At 38.9% G+C, this 15845-nt stretch overlaps 1 protein-coding gene across 1 annotated transcript; it reads right to left on the bottom strand.

Annotated features, from left to right (window-relative positions):
• Positions 1 to 1045: 1045 nt before the first annotated feature.
• fezf2 (FEZ family zinc finger 2) lies at positions 1046 to 11700 on the bottom strand. The gene is made up of 4 exons (XM_034167730.1): positions 10666 to 11700; positions 4752 to 4886; positions 4527 to 4659; positions 1046 to 1325 (listed from the first exon to the last, which is right to left on the bottom strand). The coding sequence occupies exons 1-4, from the start codon at positions 11410 to 11412 to the stop codon at positions 1075 to 1077; spliced, it is 1266 nt and encodes a 421-aa protein (XP_034023621.1). The 5' UTR covers positions 11413 to 11700; the 3' UTR covers positions 1046 to 1074.
• Positions 11701 to 15845: the final 4145 nt, after the last annotated feature.

Raw genomic sequence — 15845 nt, 5'->3', positions numbered from 1 at the left:
CACTGACCACCAAACAGTTTTCAGAATGTAACATGCGTACAGTAGTCGTAATGAATGGCGACACACACATTTGAAACAATGTGCTGTTGTTGAAGTCCTCATGGAGGAGGGTCGTCCACCTGTGGACATTCATGATGAATGGGTGATGACTGTGTGATTGTGAGTGCAGTCAGGAGGTGGGAGGAGTTTGAAGGCCCAAAATTCAACTACATTGAGTCTTCATGATCAGGCCCATAGGGGGCGCCCCATAGCAACATGCTTGAAGTGGGCTCATCATGGAGAAGATGCAGTTCTTCAGCGTGACAAAGCTCGTCCACACACACTGGAGTCCAGAAACACAGGATGCATTGCAGTGGCTCAAATCTTCCAACCACCTGCTGTACAATCGAGATTATTTTCCTTTTTCCCAAACTGAAAGAACACCTGAAGAGACGCCGTTATTCTAATGATGCAGGGGTGTGAGAAGATTATTCATACAGATGGGACACAAAAACGTGTCTGATATTGGTGTCAGTGTGTGTAACGGGAAGGTGACTACATGGAGACATAATGACACTGCCTGATGGAGAACACTCTGAGCTTTAAGCAGATATGAGATTCATGTGAGGATCTTCTTAGTGAAACCATCACACAGGAGGCAGAACTTTTCAGCTGGCCCTTATATTTGCACTTTGAAGATCCTGTCCATGGCAGGTTGCCACCTGTCTCTGTGGAGGTGTCACCTGAAGACTGGGAGAACATTGGGATGGTAAGTGACGGTGGCCCGACCCACTGAGGAAACCAACAGATAAAATAACAGCCAGAGTCCGAAGCCGGCTGTCTCTCCCTGTTATTGACTGAAGCCTTCAGAAAACGCAGAGTCTAGTGGATTTGAACATTCAGTTTTCACCATAAGTTATAAGTTATTTATTGACACGGGCACCACATGTTAAATGAATTTACACTTTGACTCTCAGGGGCGCCGGAAGCAGAGAGATTGTTCTGTTATTTCTCTCATGACGTGTGTGTGTCCATCGAGGGTGCGGCCGTCTCCGGCACCGGGGGACAGTCTGAGGGGAAGGACGGCGGTGCTGCTCAGCTCTTCGTTTCCCTGGAGGCGTCGGCGGCCGAGACGAAGCCGCTCTCGTGCAGCTTCCTGATGTGTTTCTTCAGGTCAAAGTTGCGGCAGAAGCCTTTGCCACATGTGGTGCAGGTGAAGGGCTTCTTGTCGTTGTGCGTGTGCATGTGGAAGGTCAGGTTGTAGATCTGGTGGAAGGCCTTGTTGCAGATGGAGCACTTGTACTGCTTCTCGCCGCTGTGTGTCAACTTGTGGTTCTTGTAGTTTCCTGAGGACAAAAACACACAAACCAGCTCACAACTGCTGACTTTTCTCATCATTATTTCATGAATTCCAAACAAGTTCTCAAAGTGAAATCTGCAAATTGATGATAACTTTCAGTTCAAACAAATGAAAAAGTTGATATTAACCGAAAGGAAAAAAACAAAAACTGATTAAATAACAGAGCTTAAAATTGATCATTAAAGATCCAAAGTGATGCTGGCAGCAGGAGACAGTTCTGTGTCTATTTCCCAGCAGCTGTCTTAATGTGTCCATCTGATGGACTGGCGTCCTGTCCAGGGTGAACCCCACCTCCCGCCCAGTGACTGCTTGGACAAACTCCCCCACCCCCACCCCATGAACCCTTGTTGGAGGAAGTGGGTTTACAAAAGGTACAAATGAATGTGAAAGTGAACAAGAAGCAAACAAACAAACAGACAAAAACAAAACTTTAGTAAATAAAAACAATACAGACACATAATAATAATAATAATAATAATAATAATAATAATAATAATACAAGCGAAGTGACGAAAAGTGGTGCAAAGTTCGCTCTTGGTACACTGTGTCCCAAACAGGAAGTGCCAAATTTTGAGTCCACAGTGAAATAGGAAATGTCAAATGTTGAACACTTCCTGGATCGGCACTTCCTGGATTGACAGATGAGATCTCATGGAATCTTGGGGGAACTCAGTGGCAAGTTCACACTAAAACAGGAAGTGCCAAATTTTGAGTCCACAGTGAAACAGGAAATATCAAATTTTGAACAGTTCCTGGCATGGGTGGAGCTGGGTGGCACTGGACTCCCCTGAAATCTGATTGGACACAGATGATTGACATGTCACGGCACATGCAAGAAAACACAAAAACAAAAAAAAAGCAGCATTTTGAAATCGGTGACACATACTGACTGCTGGGTCCCTCCTGTCTAGTAGTTGGTGATGTGAAAAAAAGAAGTTCTAATCCACCTTAGTAGAAGAAGAAAAATCTTTGACTCACAGACTCCAAATGAAACCAAAGTTATATCAGTGAGTAAACAACCGTATTTTATGCCAGAAATGAGGTCCAGGTTGTTAAAAGTGACATTTCTCCTTTAATTCAGGTTGCCTTATATATACGTGTTTCTCCAGTGATTTTCAGCATCTGTTGATTCATGAGACATAACATGAAGACACTCAGGCTGAAAGAAATACAGGTAATTTACTCCTCCTCTGTTCTGTATAAAACCTCTGTAACTTCTTAATTTTGCTCTCTGAAGGACTTATTTTTAAATAACCTCTTAATTTTGCTGAGTGACACACCAGTGACACAACTTTAGATAAATAAATCTAAAGTTACCGTCTTTAAACTCAAACTGAAAGCAAATCTCTACAACTTGATATAAATGAATTAAAAATCTAAAACCCAGCTTCCTGATGAAGTGGTGTAGAGGAGGATTTTCTTCAAAAGAAGACCTGAAAGTTCAGCTACAATTTGACAGAAAGTACATTTGAGATGAAAGACTAGATTTGATGTTTTGCTGAAAGAAACTTGTATTTCTTCATAATTGATGTAAATAAAGTCCAAGACATATTCAGTGACTCGGAAATGTTCATGTTTCATCCCCTGACTTGTCTGAAGAAAACTGGCAATAAAACTGATTATTATTTACAGGTTTTATCAAGTTTTAGAGATTTGCTTTCGGTTTGGGTTTGAGGAAGATACTTTTATACATTTAAATTCTTTATTTTTTGTTTTTCTGGTATTTAAAATGTCATAAACAAATGAAAATGTGTGAAATTCCAAGTGTTCCAATACTTTTGGAGGGCACAGTATCCTAACCTTATGATGAGTACAAAATGAGTGTGGTATTATTACTGTTTGGTTTAAGAAGGTTTAATTTTCACTGTTGCTGCACTTTGTGTCAAATCATAGTCATATTGTATATCATATTGATATGACAATATTGAGATATGATAATTTGGCCATATTGTACAGCACTACTGCCAACTAGCTGAAAAATCTGAATATTAATTTACATCTATATTTAAAAAAATGCTTAAAGTGGCAGAGGGTTAAGAGGCCTGATTTTAGCCATGCTAATGCTCCCCTGAAGTATTTGCTCAAAAAAAAAAAAAAAAAGTCTGAAGGACCTAAATGAGATGGAGAGATGCTGAAGAGCTGTTCGTTCATGTGACATATTAATAGACTTTAGTTGGATAAAAAACTTGAGTGAACAACACAACAGACACAAATCAGACTGTGACTCTGTGACAGAGTTAAAGAGAAAAAAATCCAAACTATTCCTCATAAAATCAACACAAACAGGTTTCCTCCATTAATTCCAAATAAAAACATACAAATACATGTGAATATTTTTGTCCTACAGCAATTTGAGATATTTTTCTAATTCAAAAAGTTTAGTCAACATTAAGACAAAACAGATAAAAAAAAAGTACAGTATTTTATAGTGATTTGAAATGTGAAGTTTGAGTGTTATTTGGAAACAGTAAAAGCTGGTTGGAGTGAGGAGCAGTGACCCAGAGCCTGGACCCGGCCCTGACCTCGGCCCGCTCCAGCTGCTGACCCTGAACAAATCCACACCCGGGCCGTCCGCTCCCATTCCCACTGATCCACCCGGAACGAGTCCTGCTTTAATTCGTCCTGACTGATTGTCACAAACTGAGCATTCCTTCACATCCGGAGGCTCCCAGCAGGTCCAAGACGGGAATTAAATCAAATCATTTTCAGGATTTTCACTGAAACCAGCAGAGTGTCATTTACAAAAACAGGCCTTTTTTTTTTATTTTCTTTTAGGTAAAAACACAAACACCTAGAGGCCTTTCACCTCCTCCCTCCACCCCCTCCACCCCCTCCTCCACCACCCCCCCTCCTCCTCCACCACCACATCCCTCCACCCCCTCCTCCACCCCCCCCCCCTCCTCCTCCACCACCACATCCCCCCCCCCCTCCTCCTCCACCCCCTCCTCCACCACCACCACATCCCACCCCCCCTCCTCCTCCACCCCCTCCTCCTCCACCACCACATCCCACCCCCCCTCCTCCTCCACCCCCTCCTCCACCACCACCACATCCCACCCCCACTCCTCCTCCACCCCCTCCTCCACCACCACCCCCCCTCCTCCTCCACCACCACATCCCACCCCCACCTCCTCAACCTTCGTTGTAGTTGTTGTTGTTGTTGTCTGCTCGTGTCACGTGCACGTACCTTTCTGGTGGAAGCCTTTCCCGCAGAACTCGCACACGAACGGTTTGTATCCGGCGTGGATGCGGACGTGCGTGTTGAGCGTGGAGCTCCTGTTGAAGGCTTTTCCACACTGGTTACATTTATGAGGTTTTTCCTTCACAGGAAACAAACAAACAAACAAAAACACAAAGTCAAAGCGCGCGAAGCGGGGGCAGGAGGAGGAGCTGCGCGTGCACGCGCTATCACCTGCGTGTGGATGATTTTGTGTCTGCACAGCGTGCTCGCCTGCCGGAAGCCTTTCCCGCACACTTTACACACGAAGGGTCGCGCGCCGGTGTGCACGGGCATGTGCCGGGTCAGATTATAGTGCGCGTTAAAAACCTGAAGACAGAAGAAGAAGAATCTGATCACTGATCAATAACCAGCCACAGATTACGATCAGTGACGAAAACATTACACATCTGTTTCGTTAAATTCACACACACACACACACACACACACACACACACACACACACACACACACACACACACACACACACACACACACAAATGAAAATCTAGACACAACATTAAAAAGAATAAAAAATAATAAAATCTATTTAATGACACAGACAAAATAATTAAAAACCTATTTAACGTCCTCTGGTATTAAAGTATAAAAAAAAATAATAAAATCTATTTAATGACACAGACAAAATAATTAAAACCCTATTTAACGTCCTCTGGTATTAAAGTATAAAAAAAAATAATAAAATCTATTTAATGACACAGACAAAATAATTAAAACCCTATTTAACGTCCTCTGGTATTAAAGTATAAAAAAAAATAAAATCTATTTAATGACACAGACAAAATAATTAAAACCCTATTTAACGTCCTCTGGTATTAAAGTATATAAAAAAAATAAAATCTATTTAATGACACAGACAAAATAATTAAAACTCTATTTAACGTCCTCTGGTATGAAAGTATAAAAAACTAATAAAATCTATTTAATGACAGACAAAATAATTAAAAACCTATTTAACGTCCTCTGGTATTAAGGTATAAAAAATAATTAAAATCTATTTAACGTCCTCTGGTATTAAGGTATAAAAAATAATAAAAATCTATTTAATGTCCTCTGGTATTAAGGTATAAAAAAATAATTAAAATCTATTTAATGTCCCAGACAAAATAATTAAAACCCTATTTAACGTCCTCTGGTATTAAAGTATAAACAATAAAATCTATTTAATGACACAGACAAAATAATTAAAAACCTATTTAACGTCCTCTGGTATTAAGGTATAAAAAAATAATAAAATCTATTTAATAACACAGACAAAATAATTAAAACCCTATTTAACGTCCTCTGGTATTAAGGTATAAAAAATAATTAAAATTTATTTAATGTACTCTGGTATTAAAGTATAAAAAAATAATTAAAATCTATTTATCGTCCTCTGGTATTAAGGTATAAAAAAAAGAATTAAAATCTATTTAATGTCTCAGACAAAATAATTAAAACCCTATTTAACGTCCTCTGGTATTAAAGTATAAAAAATAATAAAATCTATTTAATGACACAGAGAAAATAATTAAAACCCTATTTAACGTCCTCTGGTATTAAAGTATAAAAAATAATAAAATCTATTTAATGACACAGACAAAATAATTAAAACCCTATTTAACGTCCTCTGGTATTAAAGTATAGAAAAATAATAAAATCTATTTAATGACACAAACAAAATAATTAAAACCCTATTTAACGTCCTCTGGTATTAAAGTATAAAAAAATATTAAAATCTATTTAATGACACAGACAAAATAATTAAAAACCTATTTAGTGTCCTCTGGTATTAAAGTATAAAAAAATAATAAAATCTATTTAATGACACAAACAAAATAATTAAAACCCTATTTAACGTCCTCTGGTATTAAAGTATAGAAAAATATTAAAATCTATTTAATGACAGACAAAATAATTAAAAACCTATTTAGTGTCCTCTGGTATTAAAGTATAAAAAAATATTAAAATCTATTTAATGACACAGACAAAATAATTAAAACCCTATTTAACGTCCTCTGGTATTAAAGTATAGAAAAATAATAAAATCTATTTAATGACACAGAGAAAAATAATTAAAAACCTATTTAATGTCCCCAGGTATTAAAGTATAAAAAATAATTAAAATCTATTTAATGACATAGGCAAAATAATTAAAAACCTATTTAACGTCCTCTGGTATTACAAAATAAAAAAATAATTAAAATCTATTTAATGACAGACAAAATAATTAAAAACCCATTTAACGTCCTTGGTATTAAAGTATAAAAAAATAATTAAAATCTATTTAATGACATAGGCAAAATAATTAAAAACCTATTTAATGTCCTCTCGTATTAAAAAATAAAAAAGTAATTAAAATCGATTTAATGACAGACAAAATAATTAAAACCCTATTTAACATCCTCTGGTATTAAAGAATAAAAAAAATAATTAAAATCTATTTAACGACACAGACAAAATAATTAGAAACTTATTTAACATCCTCAGGTATTAAAGTATAAAAAAATAATTAAAATCTATTTGATGACACAGACAAAATAATTAAAAACCTATTTAACGTCCTCTGGTATTAAAGAATAAAAAATAATTAAAATCTATTTAATGACAGACAGAATAATTAAAAACCTATTTAATGTCCTCTGGTATTAAAAAATAAAAAATAATTAAAATCTATTTAATGACACAGACAAAATAATTAAAACCCTATTTAACGTCCTCTGGTATTAAAGAATAAAAAATAATTAAAATCTATTTAATGACAGACAAAATAATTAAAAACGTATTTAACGTCCTCAGGTATTAAAGCATAAAAAATAATTAAAATATATTTAATGACACAGACAAAATAATTAAAAACCTATTTAATGTCCTCAGGTATTAAAGTATAAAAAATAATTATAATCTATTTAATGACATAGGCACTATAATTAAAAACCTATTTAACGTCCTCTGGTATTACAAAATAAAAAAATAATTAAAATCTATTTAATGACAGACAAAATAATTAAAAACCTATTTAATGTCCTCGGTATTAAAGTATAAAAAAATAATTAAAATCTATTTAATGACATAGGCAAAATAATTAAAAACCTATTTAACGTCCTCTGGTATTAAAAAATAAAAAAAAGTAATTGCAATCTATTTAATGACACGGACAAAATAATTAAAAACCTATTTAACGTCCTCTGTTATTAAAGAATAAAAAAAATAATTAAAATCGATTTAATGACAGACAAAATAATTAAAAACCTATTTAACGTCCTCTGGTATTAAAGAAAGTCGCAGACACAATAATTAAAATCTATTTAATGTCACAGACACACTTCCTCTATTTTTAAAGAAGAAAAAAACTTAAATCTGTTTAATGACAGGTACAACAGTTAAAACCTATTTAATGTGATAAACATGCCCTTTGGTTTTAAATAAGAAAAAATATTTAAAATCTATTTAATGACACAGGTACAATAGTTAAAACCTATTTAATGTGATAAACATGCCCTTTGGTTTTAAATAATAAAAAATATTTAAAATCTATTTAATGACAGGTACAATAGTTAAAACCTATTTAATGTCATAAACATGCCCTTTGGTTTTAAATAATAAAAAATATTTAAAATCTATTTAATGACAGGTACAATAGTTAAAACCTATTTAATGTGATAAACATGCCCTTTGGTTTTAAATAATAAAAAATATTTAAAATCTATTTAATGACAGGTACAATAGTTAAAACCTATTTAATGTCATAAACATGCCCTTTGGTTTTAAATAATAAAAAATATTTAAAATCTATTTAATGACAGGTACAATAGTTAAAACCTATTTAATGTCATAAACATGCCCTTTGGTTTTAAATAATAAAAAATATTTAAAATCTATTTAATGACAGGTACAATAGTTAAAACCTATTTAATGTGATAAACATGCCCTTTGGTTTTAAATAATAAAAAATATTTAAAATCTATTTAATGACACAGGTACAATAGTTAAAACCTATTTAATGTCACAAACACAAGTCCTCTGGTTTTAAATAAGAAAAAAATAAATAAATCTATTTAATGTCACAGACACAATAATTAAAATCTATTTAATGACGCAGACACGTCCTCTGGTTTTAAATAAGAAAAAATATTTAAAATCTATTTAATGACAGGTACAATAATTAAAATCTATTTAATGACAGACACATTTCCTCTGGTTTTATATAAGAAAAAAATTTTAAAATCTATTTAATGTCACAGACACAATACACTCACTCACTCATCCTGAACCACTTAGTCCAATCAAGGGTCACGGGGGACTGGAGCCTATCCCAGCAGTCCTTGCACGCAAGGCGGGGTTCACCCTGGACAGGACACCAGTCTGTCGCAGGGCCACAAACAGACAAACACATTCACACCAACACCCCCCCACACACACACACCTATGGACAATTTAAAGTTTCCAGTCCATTTAACCTGTGTGTCTTTGGATGTGGGACGAAGCCGGAGCACCCAGATTCCAGAAAAAACCCACACAAACACGGGGAGAACGCGCAAACTCCACACAGAAAGGCCACAGGCGGGACTCGAACCCATGACCTTCTCACTGTGATGCTACAGTGCTAACCACTAATCCACCGTGCTGCCCTGACAGACACAATAATTAAAACCTATTTAATGTCACAAACACACGACCTCTGGTTTTAAAGAAGAAAAAATTAAATCTATTTCATGTCTCAGATACAATAATTAAAATGTATTTAATGCCACCGATGCAGAAATTAAAATCTAATGTCACAGATACAATAATTAAAACCTATTTAATGTCACAAACACACGTCCTCTGATTTAAACGAAAAATATGACTAAAATCTATTTTATGTTATAGACACAATAATTAAAATCAATTGAATGTCACAAACACAATAACTAAAACCTGTTTAATGTCACAAACACACATCCTCTGGTTTTAAAGAAGAAAAAATTAAAATCTATGTCATGTCTCAGATACAATAATTAAAACCTATTTAATGTCAGACACAATAATTAAAACCTATTTAATGTCACAGATGCAGAAATTAAAATCCAATGTCACAGACACAATAACTAAAATCTAATGTGACAAACATAATAATTCAAACCTATTTAATGTCACAGACACAATAATTAAAATCTATTAATGTCACGAATACAATAATTAAAATCTATTAATGTCAGACAAAATAATTAAAACCTATTTAATGTCACAGACAAAACAATTAAAATGTATTTAATGTTACAGACACAATAATTAAAATATATTTAATGTCACAGATGCAATAATTAAAATATTTTTAATGTTCCAGACACAATAATTAAAATCTATTTAATGTCAGACACAGTAATTAAAACCTATGAAATGTCACAGGCACACGCCATCTGGTGTTAAAGAAGAAAAAATAACTAAAATCTATTTAGTGTCAGAGACACAATAATTAAAATCTGTTTGTCACAGACGCATATCCTCTGGTTTTCAAGAAGAAAAATAACTAAAATCTTTTTTATGTCAAAGACACAATAATTAAAATCTATTTAATGTCACAGACACAAAATCTCTGTTTTTAATAATTAAAAAGTATTTAAAATTACACACACACACGTTCTGTGGTTTTAAAGAAGAAAAATATAATTAAAATCTAATTAATGTCATAGACACAATAATTAAAAATCTATTTAATGTCACAGCACAGGTTCTGCAGAAATTAAAAAGTTGAAAAGAGGACGTGCGACATTAAATATATTTTCAGAAGGAAATTCTAAAATTTCATTTCAGAAATTTACAAGAAGAAAAAAAATAATTTCAGAGACACACGTCCTCTGATTTTTAAAGAACAACAGCAACACAATGTTTTAAAATATATTTAATGTCGTCATTTACAAATCTTTATGAAGAAATTAAAATTGAAATGTATTTAATGTCCGAAACACTTCCTCTGGTTTTAAAGAAGAAAACAATATTTAAACGTACATTTAATGTCAGAAAGATACACGTTATGTATGTATGTATGTATAATTTATTGCATGGTTTTAAAGTTTCGACAGTAATAGTTGTATTTATTTGTTCATCTTGGTTATTGGTTCCGTACCTTTCCACACACTTCACATGTGAAGTTTTTGGGTTTTCCGTCTGCGCCGCCGCCGGTGCCGCTGACTTTGCTGTGCGTTTTGACGCAGTTCTTGTCGGCGCTCAGGACGTGGTTCTCCTTCACTATCTGGTCCAGCTGACCCGGCAGATGTTCCTTATGCGGGTACTGCGGCGTGGGGAACTTGTCGGCCCCCACGCCGGCCACCTTGCTGTTCTCCAGCAGAAGGAGTCTGTGGTGCGCCGACACGGAGGCCGGGGCCTGCGGAGCGGAGAAACAGTGTCCGGCCAGCAGCTCGGACGGCTGATAGGTCGGGTCCAGGTAGTTCAGATAGTAGAGCGAGCCTCCGCCCGGCACGGCCACCGTCTGCTGGACGACCTGCGGTTTCACCAGCCTGCTGCTCGACGTCACCAGCGGCGGCTTTGCGCCGGCTTTCCGGCACGCACCGCAGTTGTCTTTGCAGGGCGCGGGCGCGGACCCGCAGATCGTCCCGCTGAAGTTTGCTCTCCACAACTCCGAGTAGCACATGAGCGCCTTGGCGTGGAGGTCGTAGGTGAAGGGCTGCAGCGGGATCATGCAGGGCATCGGAGCGCACAGACCCAACAGCTTCTTGGCGTCGTCCGCGCCCCTCTTCGGCTCCGAGCTCTTGGACATGATCCGGTCTATGGAGAAGGCCAGGGTCTTTGGAACCGCGGATGAGCCGGTCCTAGCGCAGGACATCATGGTCTCCAGAGAGGCAGAAGTTGCCATTTGGTTTGGTTTGGTTTTCAGCGAAGCGCAACTTGGTGTGAGCAACAGTCCAACCCGCTGTTCCAGCTGCTCCGCGTCTTTTCAGTCCTCTAAGCTCCCAGCAGAAAGACAGGAGGACACATCACTCTAATAAGCGCGGTGCTGTCACAGTGTCACACATTTGCATGCAAATGGACATCCCCTTGCAACAACAGCGTCCAGGGGCGATGGATTATTGCTCATTAAGCAGCGCTCACAGAATCATCAGGGAGCTGCAGAGGAAACAAGGAAAGACAAAACCGCAGAGCAAAGTTACAGGATTCAGCTCTTTAACAGCGAGAGAAACCAGGCGGCTGCTCCCTGTCAGCCGCTCTCAGCTGGCACCGCCCCTCCTGCACGGACATCACTGCAAATGACATCAGTGGGCAACCAAAAACTTCAGTCAGCAACTTCAGTAGGTAGCCAATAACACCTCAATGGGCAACCAAAAACTTTATCAGGCAACTTCAGCAGGCAGTCAATAACACATTAACGGGCAACCAAAATGTGACCAGGCTCCCAATAACACAAAATCAGCAGGCAACCAAAAACTTCAGCAGGCAGTCAATAACACCGCAACGGGCAACCAAAAACTTCAGCAGGCAGTCAATAACACCTCAACGGGCAACCAAAAACTTCGGCAGGCAGTCAATAACACCTCAACGGGCAACCAAAAACTTCAGCAGGCAGCCAATAACACATCAACGGGCAACCAAATCTTCAGGAGGCAACTTCAGCAGGCAGTCAATAACACCTCAACGGGCAACCAAAAACCTCAGCAGGCAACTTCAGCAGGCAGCCAATAACACATCAACGAGCAATTAAAAACATAGGCAGGCAACCAATAACACAACATCAATGGGTAACAAAAGCTTCAGCAGGCAGCTAATAACACATTAACGGGCAACCAAAAACTTCAGGAGGCAACTTCAGCAGGCAGCTAATAGCACATCAGTGGGCAATTAAAAACATAGGCAGGCAACCAATAACACAACATCAATGGGCAACAAAAACGTCAGCAGGCAGTCAATAACACATCAACGGGCAACCAAAAACTTCAGCAGGCAACTTCAGCAGGCAGTCAATAACACCTCAACGGGCAGCCAAAAACTTCAGCAGGCAGCCAATAACACATCAACGGGCAACCAAAAACTTCAGGAGGCAACTTCAGCAGGCAGTCAATAACACCTCAACGGGCAACCAAAAACTTCAGCAGGCAACTTCAGCAAGAAGCTAAAAGCACATCAGTGTGAAATTAAAAACATCAGCAGGCAACCAGTAACACAACATCAACAGGCAACAAAAACTTCAGCAGGCAACCTCAGCAGTCAGCCAATAACACATCAATGGGCAACCAAAAAACCTCAGCCGGCAAATTTAGCAGGCAGCCAATAACACATCAATGAGCAACCAAAACATCAGCAGGCAACCAAAAACTTCAGCAGGCAGTCAATAACACCTCAATGGGCAACCAAAAACTTCAGCAGGCAACTTCAGCAGGCAGCCAATAACACATCAATGGGCAATTAAAAACATAGGCAGGCAACCAATAACACAACATCAACGGGCAACAAAAACTTCAGCAGGCAATCTCAGCAGTCAGCCAATAACACATCAATGGGCAACCAAAAAACCTCAGCCGGCAAATTCAGCAGGCAGCCAATAACACATCAATGAGCAACCAAAACATCAGCAGGCAACCAAAAACTTCAGCAGGCAGTCAATAACACCTCAATGGGCAACCAAAACTTCAGCAGGCAACTTCAGCAGGCAGCCAATAACACATCAACGGGCAATTAAAAACATAGGCAGGCAACCAATAACACAACATCAACGGGCAACAAAAACTTCAGCAGGCAACCTCAGGAGGCAGCCAATAACACATTAACGGGCAACCAAAAACTGCAGGAAGCAACTTTAGCAGGCAGCGAATAGCAAATCAGTGGGCAATTAAAAACATCAGCAGGCAATAAATAACACAACATCAACGGGCAACCAAAAACTTTAGCAGGCAACTTTAGCAGGCAGCCAATAAGCCATCAACAGGCAACCAAAAACCTCAGTAGGCAACTTCAGCAGGGAGCCTATGACACATCCATCCATCCATCCATTTTCTTCCACTTTATCCGGAGTCGGGTCGCGGGGCAGCAGGTCACGCAAAGCCGCCCAGACCTCCCGATCCACACACACCTCCCCCAGCTTCTCCGGGGGAACCCCAAGGCGTTCCCAAGCCAGCCGAGAGATGTAGTCCCTCCAGCGTGTCCTGGGTCTTCCCCGGGGCCTCCTCCCAATGGGACGTGCCCGGAACACCTCTCCAGCGAGGCGTCCAGGGGGCATCCGGAAAAGATGCCCGAGCCACCTCAACTGACTCCTTTCGACATGGAGGAGCAGCGGCTCGACTCCGAGCTCCTCTCGAGGGAGCGCCCAGCCACCCTGCGGAGGAAACTCATCAATGGGCAACTGTAAAATTAAACAGGCAAACAAAAACTTCAACAGGCAACTTCAGCAGGCAGCCAATAACACATTAACAGGCAACCAAAAAGTTCAGCAGGCAACTTCAACAGGCAGCCGAAAACACATCAACAGGCAATGAAAAACCTCAATCAATTTCAATCAATCAATTTTTTTTTATATAGCGCCAAATCACAGCAAACAGTTGCCCCAAGACAACTGGGCAACTGTAAAATTAAACAGGCAAACAAAAACTTCAACAGGCAACTTCAGCAGGAAGCTAATAACACATCAGCAGGCAAACAAAAACATCAGCAGGCAACAAATAACACAACATCAACAGGCAAACAAAAATGTCAACAGGCAGCCAAAAACACATCAACGGACAACAAAACGTCAGCAGGCAACTTCAGGAGGCAGCCAATAACACATCAACGGCAACCATTAAATTTGACAAGCATCAAATAAAACATCAGCAGGCAACCAAAAACCTTAGCAGGCAACTTCAGCAGGCAGCCAATAACACATCAGCGGGCAACCAAAAATGTCAGCAGGCACCCAATAAACAACATGAGCAGGCAACCAAAACTTCAGCAGGCAGTCATAATACATCAATGGGCAACCAAAAACTTCAGCAGGCAGCCAATGACACATCGACGGCAACCGTAAAAATTCAGCAGGCAACCAATACCACATCAGCAGGCAACCAAAAAATTCAGCAGGCAACTTCAGCAGGCAGCCAAAAACACATCAACAGGCAAACAGCCAAAAACTTCAACGGGCAACCAAAAACATCAGCAGGCAAAATCAGCAAGCAGCTAATAACACATCAATGAGCAACCAAACCATCAGCAGGCAACCAAAAATTTCAGCAGGCAGTCAATAACACATCAACGGGCAACCAAAACCTTCAGCAAGCAACTTCAGCAGGCAGCTAATAGCACATCAGTGGGCAATTAAAAACTTCAGCAGGCAACCAATAACACATCAACAGGCAACCAAAACATCAGTAGGCACCCAATAACACATCAGCAGGCAACCGTAAACTTCAGCAGGCAGTCAATAACACATAAATAGGCAATCAAAAACTTCAGCAGGCAACCTCAGCAGGCAGCCAATAATACATCAGTGGGCAACCAAAAACTTCAGCAGGCAACTTCAGCAGGTAGCCAATAACACATCAATGAGCAACCAAAACATCAAGAGGCACCCAATAACACAACATCAGCAGGCAACCAAAAAAGTTCAGCAGGCAGTTAATAACACATCAACAGGCAACCAAAGTGTCAGCAGGCACCCAATAACACAACATCAGCAGGCAACCAAAAACCTCAGCAGGCAACTTCAGTAGGTAACCAATAACACATTAACGGGCAACCAAAAACCTCTGGAGGCAACTTCAGCAGGCAGCTAATAGCACATCAGTGGACAATTAAAAACTTAAGCAGGCAGCCAGTGACACATCAGCGGGCAAACAAAAACATCAGCAGACAACCAATAACACAACATCAACAGACAACCAAAAATTTCAGCAGGCAGCCAATAACACAAGAGCAGGCAACTCCAGCAGGCAGCTAATAACACAGCAGCAGGCAACCAAAAACATCAGCAGGCAACCAAAAACACAACATCAACAGACAACCAAAAAATTCAGCAGGCAGCCAAAAAACACATCAGCAGGCAACCAAAAATGTCAGCATGCACCCAGGCACACAAGAGCAGCAGGCTGCCAAAAACGTCAGCAGGCAGCCAATGACACATGGACGGCAACCGTAAAAATTCAGCAGGCAACCAATAACACATCAGCAGGCAAACAAAAACTTCAGCAGGCAGCCAAGAACACATCAATGGGAAACCAAAAACATCAGCAGACAACCAAAAACACAACATCAACAGACAACAAAAATTTCAGCAGGCAACCAAAAACACATCAGGGGGCAAACAAAAATGTCAGCAGGCACCCA

This window comes from Thalassophryne amazonica, chromosome 3 (genome assembly GCF_902500255.1).
Source record: "Thalassophryne amazonica chromosome 3, fThaAma1.1, whole genome shotgun sequence".
NCBI lineage: Eukaryota > Metazoa > Chordata > Actinopteri > Batrachoidiformes > Batrachoididae > Thalassophryne > Thalassophryne amazonica.
The sequence above is the reverse complement of the archived record's forward strand: the minus strand, read 5'-3'. Positions and strand labels throughout refer to the sequence as shown.